Genomic DNA, 17,541 nt, shown 5'->3' on the forward strand with positions numbered 1-17,541 from the left:
AAATACGTTTTGTGAATGACGGACGATAGTTTCAATTTAGTTTAATGACGAATTATTATCGTCTATTATATTTAACATGCGAATTACGCATGTCACAGAAGCCCATGAAATATTCATGCCACAAAAATAGCACCCCAGTAAAAAAAAAGCGAGACGCGTGCATTAAAATGTGATAAGGAATGACCCTCGAACGCCGGATGTATCGTACTTATTATGCAAATGATACACAACATAAACGCCATAAGATTAAATATGGTTATTGAAAAATCCCATGCAATCCGAATGCGTATTTATCATGTCGGAAAGTCCGCCATTCACCGCGTGAGAGACGTGTGTAGTCAAGAATTAGGAGGGTTATGAATCATATGAAATCTGTGTGCTACGGAAATGTACATATTATATAATACTTATGTATGTACGTACATATATTTAATATAATACCGGGTCGTTTGGTCAAAATTACCTGCAATTTATATTCTAGAATCGACTGCTTTCCAGAGCATGCGCAGAATACTTAAGAGACGGGGGGGACTTTCCCCAATTTGGCAGGTTGCCCCGAGGGGTTCAAAATAAATTCAGAAGGGTGGCCCTGTGCGTTTTGTTTCATATATTATATGTAGGTAGAAGGTACATACCTGGTGCAAAATTCGACCCCTCTAAACCAATCATTATTTTAACCCACTGCTAACAAAACTGACAACAACTTATTGCAGCTCATAATATTTGTTTTCACAATGAAAGTACATACACTACCGTCCATATGTTTAAGACCAAACCTATAACTCGATTTCTAATGTCCATTAAAATAATTTAGCGTAAAATAGTTCAAAGAAATGGGTATCATTTGTTTCCCTACACCCTTGGATTTAATTTGAGCAAAAAAAACAGGGATTATCCCATTGGTTTGTTGTTTTTTTTATATAAGGGTTCAAAATGGGCTCAAAGACACCGCGTGACGAATCGACACATGTTGCAATTCGACAACTCTACTATACGCAGTTTATGTTACGAACTTTTTTTGTTATTTTATCCTGCTGATATGACATCGAAACAGTTCAAAATAATAAACCCTAAATGAATTTGGTTCAGTTTAATCTGATCAGTCAGACTTTGAAGTCGTACTAGCGGAAAAATTTATAATACATAAAGAGGACAAAAATTTTTGAAGAAATATGGGAAAAAATAAAAATCTCACCATGGAAACTCGAGGAGCCATTATTGCTCTTTACAAACAGCAAAAAACCCAACGATATATCGCCGAAAATTTGAATATTTCGAAGACTGCAGTACAACAGACGATAAAAAAATTCCAAAATTCTAACAACATTATGGATTTATCAAAATCAGGACGTCCCAGAATCACAACACAAGCATTGGATCAACAAATGATATTATTGAGCAAGCGAAATAGAAGGATAACGGCACCAGAAATCGCCTCTGACATAGAAAAGACAGCCTTCAAAAAAGTATCGGTCACCACGGTTAAACGTCGGCTGATGGAAGTGAAGCTGGAAGGGCGCATAGCAGTAAGAAAACCATTATTAAGAAGAAATAATAAAGCGAAAAGACTAGCTTGGGCTCTTCAGCATCGTAATTGGTCAATTGAAGATTGGTCAAAAGTGATTTGGTCCGATGAATCGAAGTTTGAATTGTTCGGTTCGAAAAGACGAGTTTACGTCCGGCGCACTCCCCAAGAAAAAATGATGCCAGACTGTGTGCTGCCAACAATCAAGTATGGTGGTGGATCCATAATGATATGGGGATGTTTCTCAAGAGCTGGAGTTGGGATTTTAATCAAAATTAATGGAATTTTAAAAAAAGAAGGGTATTTGAAAATTTTAAAAGAACAAGTTTTGCCGTGCGGCCGGAACTTATGTGGGCATGATTTTATATTCCAACAAGATAATGACCCAAAACATAAATCAAAGCTATGCATGGACTTCTTACAACAAGAAGAAGAAAAAAATAATTTAAAAATCATGAACTGGCCTCCTCAATCCCCCGATTTAAACCCAATAGAACTTTTGTGGGACGAATTGGACAGACGAACCAGAATCCATCGCTCAACATCCATAAATAAGTTTTGGAATCATCTACAGGAAAGTTGGAAGTCCATACCTCCCATCACACTTCAAAATTTAATAAATAGAATGCCGAGACTATGTGCAGCAGTGATTAAAAGTAAGGGTGGGTTTTTTGACGAAAGTTCAGTTTGACGTTTTTATTTTTTTATAATTTTATGTTTATTAATTGTTGTAATATCTTTATTTATTTTAATAAATGCGTATTTTTTGAACATAACTGAGTTTATATTTTTTAAATTGGTCCAAAATTGTGTAAAATATGCTCCAAAAACACTTTGGTCTTAAACATATGGACGGTAGTGTACATATTTTTGAGACTTGCGTTAGTAATAAAGGATATGATAACAAGAAGTGAAAGAATTTGGTGATGGAAAGAAAATTACGCATACGAAAAATCAACATATTGAAAAAAAAATGGGATTGAAGGTGTCTCAAAAATTAAATTTCATATATAAAGTACATTGTAATAAATGACATTGAACATAGCCTTGATTATCGCAATTATTTGTAATTTTATTAAAAAAAAAAACCCCTCATCGTATTGAAAAACCTTATACATAAATGAAGGCAAATATAATTCTTACTTGAAAAATTCCCCTCGTACATAATAATCACAGTATGAAAGGATTCTGAAAATATGTATATTTGCAATTCCGATAAGATTCTAAGGAGTTTCTGATAAAAATTTTAAATTCTTTTAAATTTAAAAAATTTCAATTTCAAATATGTATCTGTTAACCATTTGAGTTCTGTTGAAAGCCCGCCACACTGAAAATTTCGCCAACGTTTCCAACTAGAATTATTTAGAAATCCAATAGAAAGCAGGTATAAAATCTGTAGCTAATCCAAACAAACCCTAGGTTACTACCGCCGAGGATTCCGAGTTTTGTAAAGGTGTGTTTAGACTCTTTAATATATCTTGCAACAATATAAAATAAACAAAAGAAGTCTATTAATGAATTCCGGTGTAAACCATTCTTTATAAACATTGCCACGGATTACACGACCCATGTTCAATGCATTATTTTCCAATGCTACGTGGAAAGGCTTAGCGGGCAGCATTCTTGTTTATTTTTTACATGCTCAAAAAACAACGCCTATCAGCGTATTTCAGGCTCATGGACTTGTTGGGAAAACGCCAATCGGCGTTGGTCAGCAATCAAAGGGTTAACTGGAGGTTAAAGGGTACATAGTCGAGTGTTGCATTTAAAATTCGCTGGTAGCGGTTTCAGGATAAAAGACAACGTACATATGTATGTAATTAACCTCATCGATAACGTAAAAGTTTATGTATAAAATATTTCATAGCCAGACGAGAAATGTGCATACGTGTGTGTACATAATTCAATAATACACCGCAGTGAAGTGCATTTTGGTTCCGCTCTCCCTTTCATTCCACACGGATGTTACAAGTGGATTCGGAGGGGTGCGAATGTTGGACAAAAATATACAACACGCATACTTACATACTAGGGGGGTAGCATTTCAGAATTAAGGGTGTTGGAAAGACCTTCACTACAACCTTGACTAAATTATTGTCATCAGATAAAAGTTTTAATTTAAAAGCACGACCATCTCACTCACTACATACGTAGACCACACGCGACAATAGATTTATCACATACAATAGAATAAATTAAGACAGAAAAACAAGTGTCGCGTTATTTACAGAGCAAATCAGAAACGATTTTAGTGTCGACGAAACTGTACACATGGTGGGGTTTGAAAATAGGCAGTCGACGTAAAAATTCTCGAGGGGAGAACTCTTGAGGGCGAGGGAGTAAAAATAAACGTATGTATGCGAGTGAAATATTACAGGGGATGATTTGTGAAAAGACCAAAGTTCAAGGGCAAGTCATCTTTGCCCCCGGGGAAACATCCATCTGGTCCAGCTTAACGTTATGCTTCAATACTTTTAATATTTTGATTCACGACTACAATTTTTTTTATAAATAAATCGAAGGAAGGATTGAACACAGTTTCCGAGTTTTAAGGAAAATTATATTTTGTTAAAAGTATGATTCATAAATTCATCGTCATTGTGGACCATATTTTTAGAATTTTGCGATATACACATGTATGTACATATGTTAAAAATCCACAACAGTTGTTTATTTTTATAAATTAATTAATTCATTTTCACGTTTACTATTTCTCAATGGTTTTATTTTATTTCACGCTTCCATTATTCACTATGTACATATTCTGAACAACACTGAACCATCTAACGCCACATATTTTCCTTAATTCATCCACCCATCTTACTAATGACTTAACATTCTCTTGGATATCAATCGAGCACTTCCTTTGTACACCTCTTAACCGTTTCTACATATTACCCACACATGTATTATTCATTCACTTCACTTGCTCAACATTGTCTGTTACCCATGGATTTCGCTTTCTGTTTTTCCTTGTGATTCAATGCCCAAGTTTCCCATTTACACGGATTGTGTGTAAAATAGTGTTTTTTTATATTTTTTTATGATATTTTTGCACCATCGTAATGGCGGAGGATCCATTTACTTATATTGATGACCAAAATGAGCAATATGGCAAAGTATGAAAACGATCGGATAAGAGGCAAACTTTTTCCTGAATTGTAATCGTAAGTGAAACGTAAAGGAGGTATGTAAAAATAGGTGATACTTAAAATAATTTAAGGAAAAATTTACCAACCTGATTTGGAATTTGCTTCCCGCATCCTTTTCTTCGCTTTCGCAGGTTACATTTCCAAAGGAATCGACAGCCAAATATTTGTCGAGGTGAGAGCGCAAGTATATGATACCTGTGGAAGATGACGAAAATGAGTGTCCATAAACATAAATGGTATAAATAAACAATTAATAAAGGAGTTGTAAATATTAATATATGATGCATAGTGAAACGCAATTTGGTGTAGAACACGCCAACAGAACGTGCTTTCGCATACTCCGTTATAGCTTTACTCGGCCATAAAATGGATTTTCGCATATAATTTAAGCTCGTTTCAGCATCGTTATGTGTTGTGTTGTATTGTGCATAGCTCACAGTGAGAGTTTTCGCATAATAATGAAAATTTCACACGACGAGATTGAAATAAAATATGCGATAAAAAAAGTATGCGACACGATGGAGAAAATGTTTACATCCACAGGTGATGGTTCTACTCATACGAAAGCTACACAGAGGTGTGAATTGTTAACGCTTTTTCTTTGAATTCAAATAAAAATTGCCTTTTTTGCAAGCCATTATAATATATGTATGTATGTATGTATGTAAGTATATGAGAAATCATCGTTGGAAGATATGCGTTTTCCATTGTTAATGTATCTACTTATTATATGTGTACAACTTTCATCGTAATTAAATCGATAGTTTCGATTGTATAGAGAAATTATTGTACATATTCACACATAAACAGTATACAGTTCGAAAGAGCGATCATCTCTTTTCAATATCAATTTCGTATATTCTTTCTTCGACTAAATTTTAAAATGTGATGAAACGATATTTTTGTATGATTCTCCATATTATACATACATCTGCGTTCCTCCCGCTATTACTCGCTTAAACCCGGCTATTGCACGAAATTTAACTTAACCATCTAATCACTTATTTTACTAATTGCATCCTAGTATAATTTAAGTGTAAAAATAAACAGCAAATCGGTCGTAAAAAGCGGTTTTATATCAGTTATTTCGAAAAATATTGTGCTAATTTTTGTGTCAAATCGGTGTCAAACGAGATACATCTCCCTACCTGAATACAAAAAAAGGGTCCTTCGCCAGCCAAGTCGGTCCCACAGAAGCAATAAATCTTCCACATAATTGCTTCCAGCCAAAAATCTTTAACGAACTTTACTTAATAGCAAACAGAAACGGTGTTTCCCAACTGTCTATCAGTTCTTTTTCATATTTAAATTATATTAAAGTAATTCGTGTAATTTTATATACTTTACTAAAGTTATTATTAAAATATTAAATTGCAAACCGCACTCACATATATAAATCCGTTGTCTCCAAAGAGGCGTCTCACGATAAAGATCTGTAAAAAAGTAGTATAACAATTGCTAATCTATTATTATCATAACTAACTACTTTCACTTACAAAGTAACCCTGTTAAATGGCATGTAATAACTCATAAGTGATCCAAGTGATACCTAGGATGACTATATGTCAAAGCTGACCACAGAGAAGAGTTTATGGCGGTAAGAACTCACTCCTTGAATGGAAATCTCTCTCAAGTACCGCCTTTTTCTCAACACATCTTGGATAAATGCGAGAAAAATAATATCCAAACCTCCAACAAGGTAAGAGTGACGATGGATGATAGCTTAGCTAATAGAAACCTGTATTTAGCCACGTACAATGTAAGAACGTTATCGAGTGAAGGAAGTGTGCTTGCATTAGAGAATGAACTAGAAAGTATCAAATGGGATTTAGTAGGACTTAGCGAAGTAAGACGAAAACAGGAAAACCAAATAATCCTAAAAAGTGGTAACTGTCTCTACTGGAGAGGGCTACCAAATGGTAGAATAGGAGGAGTAGGGTTTCTTATCAATAAGAGAATAGAAAGAAATATTATAGAAATAAACGACATATCGGAACGTATATGCTATGTAGTATTAAGAATCTCGAGCAGGTACACTTGTCAAATCTTCCAAGTGTACGCCCCCACATCTAGCCACCCAGACGAGGAAATAGAAGACTTCTACGAAAAACTACAGGGCGCATACGATAATAGCCGCCACCACTTTAAAATAATCATGGGCGACTTTAACGCAAAAATAGGACAAAAGGCAAACACAGAAAGAGCAGTAGGCAATTTTGGTACCGGCCAAAGAAACGACAGAGGCGATCGCCTCATAGAATTCGCAGAACACAACAGGCTCTTCATCACTAATTCATTTTTCAGGAAAAACACCAACAATAAGTGGACTTGGGAGAGTCCTAAAGGAGACAGAAACGAGATCGATTTCATCCTAACAAATGCCCTGCACTCCGTTAAAGACGTTAGTGTTCTAAGTAAAGTAGATATAGGCAGCGATCACAGATTAGTCCGTGCCAAGATGGCCATTAATATAAATTGCGAACGTAGGAAATTAATAAAAGGATGCAGTAACTCTCCAGATTTCGCTCAACTAAGGTCTAGGAAAAAGGAATTCGAACTCGAACTTGGAAATCGATACGGGAAATTAAACCCAGAAGCAGACATCGAGGAATTGAACACTGTAATTAGTTCGGTTCTAACCTCAACAGGTAAGAAATTAGGTGGTTTCAGGAAACAGATTAAATTAAGCAAAATTTCAGCGGAAACAAAAAACCTAATTAAGCATAAAAGGAATTTAGATAGGGATAATAATAAGCAAGAATACAATCTAGTAAATAAGGAAATTAAGAAGAGAATAGTCAGGGATGTCAGGGATTTTAACAGCAAGCTAATAGAAAATACCATTAAGAATAACCGTAGCCTGAAAAAGTGCAAACAGGATCTTTTCTTAGGCAAAAACCAAATGATCGCAATCAGATCAGAGAGCGGAGTAATAATTAGGAATAGAGAAGAAATCATAGACAGAGTTTACACGTTCTATGCAAAACTATACGAGAACGACAACGGCCAATTCCCCACTCTGGAATCGACACACGGCCAAAGGGTTCCTGCAGTATTGCCTAGCGAAGTAGAGGCCGCGCTAAAAACTGCAAAGAATGGTAAAACCCCAGGGGAAGATAATATTCCCATCGACTTACTAAAATGTGGCGGCCCCCCCCTAATTAATATCTTAGCTAGGCTTTTCAGCAAATGCATCCAGAACCAAGCTATACCAGAAGGATGGAATAACGCAACTATCATTTTAATACACAAAAAAGGCGACAAAAGCGATATCAAGAACTACCGACCCATTAGTCTACTTTCAGCGGTCTACAAGCTCTTCACGAAGGTTATTACAGAAAGGCTGAAGAATATCCTCGACGAGAACCAACCTATAGAGCAGGCAGGGTTTAGGGCAAATTTCAGCACAATGGACCACCTCCAAGTAGTTGGCGAACTAATCGAGCGCGCCAACGAATATCAACGGCCACTGTGCCTAGGTTTCGTCGATTATGAGAAAGCCTTCGATACAGTTAGTCATAATGCAGTACTTAACGCTCTAAAAACACAGGGAGTGCCGGAACCCTATGTGGGACTGTTAGCTACAATATATAAGAATGCCACAGCTTCAGTTAAAATTTTTTCAGGTACAGATAGATTTAGCATAGGAAAAGGAGTAAGACAAGGAGATACAATCTCGCCCAAGTTATTCAATGCGGTGCTTGAGGGAGTTTTCAGGAAATTGGATTGGGATACAGCCGGAGTAAGCATCAATGGTCGCTTTTTGAGTCACCTTCGGTTCGCAGACGATATAGTTTTAGTAGCTCGTGATTCAGCTGACCTACTTATCAGACTAACACAGCTGGACAGGGAAAGTAGAAAAGTAGGATTAAAAATTAACGTAGATAAGACTAAACTAATGTTCAATAGTTATTGCATGCCTGATAGCATCCCCTTAGATGATAAACCAGTAGAAGTAGTAAATAATTATTTATATTTAGGTCAAATAATTGACATGTCTGGTAGTAAAAATGAAGAGATAAAGAGACGTATGAAACTGGGGTGGAGTGCATTTGGACGGATGAATGCTGTTTTTAAATCAAAAATGCCACTCTGCCTGAAGAAAAGGATCTTTGATCAATGCGTTTTGCCAGTGATGACGTATGGATGTGAAACTTGGACACCGAACGCCAAGATGCAAAATAAAATCCAATGCACTCAAAGAAGTATGGAACGCTGTATGCTTGGCATAACGAGGAAAGACAGGAAGCGGAACACGTGGGTGAGAAATATGACAAGGGTAGTGGACATAGTGGATAGAGTGAAGAGATTGAAATGGCAATGGGCGGGTCACGTAGCTAGGAGGATGGACGAAAGGTGGACAAAAGAAGTGCTTGAATGGTACCCGAGAGAAGGCAAAAGAGTAAAAGGAAGACCGCAAGGAAGATGGGTGAACGAAATTAGGAAAATGTGCGGAATGAGATGGATGAGTGTTGCGCAAAACAGAGACGAGTGGAAGCGTGTTGGAGAGGCCTTCATCCAGCAGTGGATGGCGAATGGCTGTAAATGATGATGATGATGATGACATATAAGGGAATGGTATGGAACATATCGTGTTGAGATCTACAACAACGAGTTGAAAACAAAACAAAAAGACGTACAGCGAGATGTCAGTGTCACAAATGACACAATGACAGTTGAGCCTGATGCATTTGGCCATAACAAGCATATCGATTCATCACCATTATAATATCAACATTTTAACATTTATTATTAACACTATGAAAGAAGTAAAAATATATATGAGAGATGATGAGAACCTACAATGCAAATTTTATAAAATATAGTGTGAAAAAGAAAAAGTTATAGGCGTTAATACAATTAAAATCTGACAAAACGAGAGGGTGGCGGAAAAGAAAATGTACAAAATTATTGTATTTTTTAAACGTGTCTATTACGATTATTTTTCACCATCGTACTGGCGGAATTGATTTGAATATCTATTGTTGACCGAGCCGCGCAAAATGGCAAAGTTTTAAAACTATTGGAAGAATGTAGGATATAATATACATATGTTGTCAGACCAATAAGCGAAGAGCGAAATACAGAAGAGGCTTGTAAAAACCATTATAAATGAAAATATAAGTTGAGATGATATTATCGCTCGGATACTTTATCCGCACATTATTGATAGGAATTTAATGGAGCACATTTAAAGTTATTTTGTTATGAAATCACATTGAAAAATAATTTTTGGTTCGATAGATTGCCCGAAAAAAATTATCCAACCAAAGTTAGGCAATTTGTTCTCGATTAGGGAGATTATTAGATTATTAGCAAGCAGCATAGTTCGGTCGTTAAGCTTCTGCCTAGCACCGAGAGGCGCCGGTTTCGATCCCATGAGCTGACCTCGATTGAAAAGAATTTTTCAGAGTATATCTGTAGTGCTGCTGGTCAGACTTGGATATTTGTGACTCCAGGTCGATCGTTTCCTATCTAGAGTTTGCCAATTTTTCTGATTTCATTGGTGAAACGGTTCCCGATTAAATTGACTAAAAACCTCCCTATCTACTATGTCACGACTATTTGAGTATGATTAAAGTACAATTCATAGATGCCTCGTTAATTTCGAGTTTCCAGTGTCTCGTAATACAGCGAATTGTGTAATAAAAATGCCGCATTATTTGTAATTGGCCAGAAAGGCGCATTGTGGTTTACCTGTTAGACCTTCCTGGTACATACATATATGTATATGTAAAAAAAATATAGCTGAGTGAGTTCCATAATTATTATAAATATTGTATTCCATTTTACATGGAACATATTAGATCCATCCATTTCGCATTGTTTTAAGATCGACCGATCTAATTAAAATTTTTACTTTATCTATGTACGTAGTAACAATAGATGAAGTTTTGTGATCATGCGAAAATTCGAACTCGAGATTGTTACTGGTTCGAACTCAGAATCGATTACTGATCATGTTTTCATGATCTAGAAAAAATGTGTGTGTGTGTCTGTGTATTTTTTGAACAACGTTAGTCCTATCGAACTGAAACTTCGTATCGGTTACTGAAATTCTTATCGACACGACGTAATTTATGTAGGTAATTGTTTAATCCTAAAACGCAAAACTTAAGTATTTGAATGTACACGTGATCAACCGTTAGATTATATGTATATATATATTTTTGTAATTTTTTCGTCCATGTGGAATTTAATTGAACACATGCACGTGTGCACAATATGAACATGTGCGAAGATGTTGCACGCGTTACTTAGTTAGTCCTAGAAAAAATAAACAATTCCATCTGAGGCAAATAAATAAATACTCACTGTCTCCCGCGTTGGAGGCTGGCTCCAGTGTCCAAATTTGCTTCTTCTTGAGCGAAGTACCGTTTGCGTTGATCTTGAATCCGAAGGTTTCAGCCGTGAGATAGCGATAACGGGCATTTATCAGTCCAATAGTCCACCATCCTCTCTGTTGGTTCTGGGTGATGATGTCTCCTGAACAGTTATTGCTCGCCGGTGTGCCACCATTTTGGTGCCCATTGTGGCCGTTAATCTTATCCATTTTTATTTACCTGAAAATAAAAACAACCATCAATCAATGAAAAGGGGAGCAAAGACACGAGTCATCGGTATAATGTACACACACGAGTGCCAAAAGTGAAACTATATTATTATTCGAACGATATGTATGTTAATTCATGGTCGGTTAATTCACTCTCGATTATCAAGTTCAAGAGCAGATTAAAAAAAATGCTAGCCACTTGTACGGACGATACAATTCAACAAATAATATAATAATTTATTATCACCGAGTTGATATCGGTCACTACTACTGTTCGTCTCTACATATGTAGAACTAGTTTGACCGGTGGAGTCTCTAGTTCTTGTCCGTGGAGAGTCGAGTCGAGTCGACCTCGTTGTAAACATTGCACTTTGTTTAGATTCGTGGCCACTACGAAAGTTCTAATGAATACTGATCATATGTATTAGAGAATACACAAAGGAGACCAATGGAGCAGGATAAGAGCGTCTTTCATCGCCGATTAAACACCGCAGACAATATCGGAATTGATTGAAGAATAATATTTTAATAGAAACTCGAAGACGAAGTGTGTCAAACATAAATATTTATGTAGAGAAGAGGTATAGGTATGTAAATTTCGACTGCATTTTTTTTTTAAATTGATGCAACGGTCTTGTCGAATAATTATAATATGTCGATCAAGAGAAATGTGAGCCTCGAGAACAGGTTGGATATTATATTGTAAATAAAAAAAATACTCATACTAATGTTGTACACATGCATGTGAACGAGCCTGCTTATTACATGTGCATACAAAACAATCGATTAGATACTTGGGTTTGGAAACTCCAGTAACAAAGTACATATTTGCAAACTAGATGTAATTAATATGAAATATAACATTAAAGAGGAAAATATAGCCAAATATAATTTTAGAAGAGGTAAAAGAATTGTACCTTGCTGAAGAATTTAAAAGAGAATCCTTGTTTTAGAGTAAAGATACATACGGCTGGAATATTAAGCAGAAGCACAATGGCAAGATTGCATACAATAGCGATACTGACGAGTTTTGTGCTTTTCTGATCTCTCTAAATCCGATGTGTAAAGAGATACGTATTGTGTATTTCAAGCAACCCTAGATAGACAGGAGATATGTATGTACTATAAATTGGTATTACTAGCGGATCCAGAAAAATGCCATTAAATTAAAAATCCACCCCTCTTGAACCCGCCTATGATTGGTATACAGGATAATGCAGACCGACAAAATTATAAATTTCACGCAGTTAGATAGATTGTCGAGCTAAATCAGCAATAATCTTCTAATATATAATTTCGAAAGAGACTTTGTAAGTATGTAAGAAAATATGTATTGTTGGTTGGGAACTTCGTAAACATAACAAAGTTTCTATGACGACAATTCAATTGGTTGAATATTATATAATAAATTAAATAAAAAAACATTCGCCATGTTTAAGCTGTTTATATTACAAATACTGAGCGAAGCCGGGTAAAACAACTAGTATGTAATAAAAACGAGTAAAGATCACGTTTCGATCATGAACTACCGAGTCAATGCACCGGTGCGAGATATGTTTCGATGACAATGCTTCGACTAAAGTGCACATACAGACGAAAAAAAAAACTCGCGTCCTTAGAGTGCAACAGTGATAACTCAACAATTTGGTAAAAACAAGTAGAAAATAAATATACGCTAGGGGCGCGACTCGAGGGGGGGAGTAGCTTCTATTTCATCCGTTGGGTATTTAAATGTCACATTGGAGTTCATATATAAAAAAAGTATTTATTTAAAGCATTACTTCGGTGAACGTAGCACATAGATTACGCTAGTCACTAGCGGGGAAGGTACTCGATAAATACGGTATTTTTAGTGATACCCCCCCCCCCTCCCCTCAGTAAATAAGTTTTACATTAAAAACCAAGGGACGGCATTTTGTATACAATACACAATAAAAAAAATACGGGACATTTGTCAACGACTGAAACATTTGAATGACGCTAGGAGCGGGAAGCAAAACTTTCTTACGGCGAAAAATAATATATGAATAATACATTTATTAAAGTTTTCATACGGATGTATTGAATGTACTGAGCGAGTTGGATGTACAATTGTATTATTTCTGACAATGCCAGCGACCATAGCCACGGCTGAAAGAAGTTTCAGCAAATTAAGAATAATCAAAAACTATTTGAGATCTGTAAGTAGTCAAAGATCGCACTTTTTTGATTTACACCTCTTGTCAATAGAACATAAATTAGTGAGTGATTTAAAATTTCACGATATCATTAGTGAGTTTGTTAATTTGAAAGCGAGAAAATAAAAAAAAATATAGATATAGATACCTCATTTTTATTCAAATTTTAAGTATGAATAGTTTAATTAGTACCACGAATAAATATAATGTTTTATTAAAAAAAATATATTTCACATTGTTAAATTTTGTATACGCAATTTTAATAAAATAAATAATTTTCATAATAAAATTATTTTTTTAAATATATAAGTATGTTTTTATTATTGGGCTCCAAAATAATTAGTAAGTCTCTGTACATACTATATTATTGCAATGTTTAAAACGCTGCCCCGAACAAATACCTCTCGCGAAGTTATCACTAGAGCTCGGAATCTGAAGGGGCTGTTTATTGTTCAAAGATTGTAAATGCATTGTTAAAGGTTTACCGAACCTTTTTTACAACAATGGTACAATAGGCGGCACGTTTCCGGCCCCTTCAGATTCCGACCTCTAGTTATCACCTCTGAGCTCTAAGATGAGTAATTCCAAATGCCACGATATATTATAATATACATAAATTGGCAATTTGTTGTATGAGTTGCAAATGGGCAAGAATTGCATTGGCCGCGAAAATGAAAACGAATACATATGCATATGTAACTATGTACATATGTAGTTGTAGGCAGCGCATCGTCATTACCCTTCAGCTTTAGTTGGCCGAATTTGCATACGTGGCCATTTTTACCTCATTGTTTGGGTCTATCCGAGCGTGAAAACGTTCCCACACTGGCTTTCTCATAAGACCTCTTGTGAGAGACTATTCGTTGCGAGGCTGTGTGTGTGTGTGTGTGTGTGTTCTTCTGACGCGTCACGTTGATTTGACCCGTGTACGAAAAATTCCGTGACCTCACGTTATCCGTTTTCCGTAACTTTGTACGAGTAGCAAGTAGGTAAAATCACGTCTATCGTCTCGTCTGAGGTCACGATGGCTCCCGACGATCACGAAGAAAGCCTATTATTGTGTGGATCGACCACAATTGAATGCTCCAAAGGAGGTACTTATACATATACATATATAATACAAAGGTAGATGATGCAGTGGTGTAGTGCTAAATAAAAAAGAACCAGGTCGGTTATTAATTTTTATGACCCCCACCCCGCTTTTTTCTTCACTAAAAAAAAAATTCGGGTGTGACCAACCCATGAGGTTATCTATGTATTTGCGGAATATAAGAAGGTTACAAAACAAAATTCGATATTGAACTAAGAACTATGATAGCGATACAAATTGAGCGCAAATGTATGGAGACTTGCACAAGACAAAAGTTCTACTTCCGGTTGTCGGTTTTTGTTCAAATTTTTTTATTATTTAAAATCAGTATAAGTATTATACACATTAAATATCAAGAAGATTAAAATAATTTAAAAGGTCAAAATAAAATAATGAAATATTGTTTTAAAAAAAAATACTACTTCCGGTTTACGAATTCTAACCAAAACGTTAGCAGCAGTTAGTACATAAAGAATACAAATATAAATTTTCAGCTTAATACGTGCAGGGGTGTGGACAGGATTCAGGCGACAACATTTTAGACCTTTCTAAGAGGAGAAAATCCCACTTCCGGTTTATTAAATTGTGATTTTTTTTATTATCATCACATTGATAGAAGAATTATACTTGATTTTTTTCGTGAAGATCACACATGTATAAGGGGTCGAAAAAATAGTGGAAGAAAAATCGAACAAGAGTAAACTACCACTTCCGGTTGAGGGATGCTTACCAAATTTAATACATAACTTGTTATTACGCTTAAACTTCTAGATGTGAAATTTCAGTTCAAGAAACCAAAAGGTTTCTGAGAAAAACATAAAAAACTTCGATTCTCTAGAGTAAAAGTACTACTTCCGGTTCAGATAAAAATATTTAAAAAATATAAGGTTATAAAAATTATTATTTCTATTGCATGTAAAAAAGATTTAATCCGATTGAGTTAGCGGTGTGGGAGATAATTGAATTCAAAAACTTAAAAAAAGAGGACACCTATGTATAAGGGGAGGTACCATTTCCGGTCAACTTAAAAATTTGAAAAAAATTTACGTCGTGTCGATAAGAATTTCAGTAACCGATGCTAAGTTTCATTTCGATAGGACTAACGGTGTTCAAAAAATCCCCAAAATACACAGACACACACACACATTTTTTCTAGATCATGAAAACGTGATCAGTAATCGATTCTGAGTTCGAATCAGTCATGCCAGAATCAGACAGTCAGCCATGCACATATGTATATGTATACATACATACATATGTCAAATATCCAATTTTAGCATATGAATTTAGAGATGACTATTTATTTAAGCTGAGTTCCCCCATTTTATCTATCCTCAAGTGCATATGGTCAATAGTTCAAAGCATGTTTTCTTTCGAAGTTTTGGGTGGTTTTAGATAAAAAAATCCAATAAAGTTCATTAAACGTCTCTTAAGTTTTGAATGTGCTCAGATTACTATGCGATTGTGGTCATCGAATGTTAGAACGAGACAATATTTGGAATACAAAATTGTAGTAAAAATATTTTTTAATTGTTCTCGAAAAACAATGTTTATATCAATCAAAGTGCCAGGGCGGCGACCTGGCTCAAAAAGAAGTACCAGGTAGGCGACCTGGCCCGACTACACCACTGGGTAAATGGCAACAAGTTTAATTCAATTGTGGAGGGAGCCATGCGTGTTCGTGATCTTTTTCTGATGCTCACAAGAAATTCTATTATATGTAGTTAAAAAACGATTACAACTTCTTCGAGTGTGCTTCTTTGGTGCGAATCAAAGGTGAGCGCACAAATGCAACTTAATTATTTATTATATATTAAGGCAGTGCTTTTCAGCCGCATAGATTATGATATTTTTTATTACAGTGTCGATTCTTTTACGCGATAATTCATCATGTCTGCCGTAGCTGGAACAGTTGGAACTATGTAGATGGCCCAAATTACTATTATACATACTTAGTGTGATGGTTTTTCCAGATTGCTGCACGGTCAGTGTTGTAGTGCTAAATAAAAAAGTACCAAGTCGGTGTTTAATTTTTACAAGCCCCCCTAATTTTTCGTTACTTAAAAAATATGTATCCTAATATTGGTAGTACAAATATTTATAAAAGATCAAATTCTAATTAACATGAAAAGTCAATCAAAGTGGTCTGAATAAGGCTTATCATTTTTTGCATTACAATATACAGTTCTGAAAATTTTTTTAGATGATTCGATTTCGGCATCATTCCAAGTGTTTATTATTTTTTTCAATGGGTTGTTTTTGGACTTTTTTAAATTTTGTCTGCACTCAAACAAGCATTTGAGTGAGGATACGGTTGTAGTCACCAAATTTTAAACTCTCGACTCTGCTCAGAATATTTGGTATACAAAATTTTATATGAAATATAAGCAAAAATATTTTTTAATTGTACTCGAAAAACAATTTTTAAATCAAAGTACCAGGGCGGCGACCTGGCCCGACTACACCACTGTGCACAGCTCTTTATCGGATAGCTTACATATAGCCAGCAGCAGTGGCTCAGTGGTTGCGTTTATGTTCAGTACCAAGAGATTATTGGTTCGATCCCGGGCTTATCTTTAATACTGCTGGTTAGACTCCGAGTTGATCGTTTCTTATCAGAGTTTGCCAATTTTATCTGATCATTGTGGTTCCTCAAAAATTGGCAAAAATAAAATCATCCTACCTGCTATCACAAATCTTCTGTATTTAATGTATGTAGAATTTATTAAAAAATATGTACAAGTCTAAATCCATAATTGTTAATTTCGTGTTCTTCAGCTTCTCAAAATACAGTGATTTATTTAAAAAAACAAAGCTACATTGTTGTAATTAATTGTCTAAGAATTGGGGTCTTCCTGTCAAGCCTTCCTGGTATATATCTATGTAAAATATATTCAAAGGGCCACCCGATTTCTCATGACATGCACTTAGATCATCAGCCCTTGTTTTTTATATGTATTGTTTTTGTCGTTTTTTTACAGGACTATTCTTAGTTTCACTTCGTCTATTGGTCCGACACTATTTCCTACATTCTTCCGATCGGT

General features: G+C 35.4%; 1 protein-coding gene across 1 annotated transcript in view; it reads right to left on the reverse strand.

Moving 5' to 3' along the window:
* sn (fascin domain-containing protein singed) overlaps nt 1-17,541 on the reverse strand; it is a 44,931-nt gene that overhangs the window by 11,879 nt on the left and 15,511 nt on the right. Inside the window, exons 2-3 of the mRNA XM_077444075.1 lie at nt 10,993-11,240; nt 4,764-4,872 (exon numbers count right to left, since the gene is read on the reverse strand). Of these exons, the coding sequence (XP_077300201.1) occupies nt 4,764-4,872; nt 10,993-11,230 (347 nt within the window). The 5' untranslated portion in view covers nt 11,231-11,240. The remainder of the gene's footprint in view (nt 1-4,763; nt 4,873-10,992; nt 11,241-17,541) is intronic.

This window comes from Arctopsyche grandis, chromosome 1 (genome assembly GCF_051622035.1).
Source record: "Arctopsyche grandis isolate Sample6627 chromosome 1, ASM5162203v2, whole genome shotgun sequence".
Taxonomy (NCBI): domain Eukaryota; kingdom Metazoa; phylum Arthropoda; class Insecta; order Trichoptera; family Hydropsychidae; genus Arctopsyche; species Arctopsyche grandis.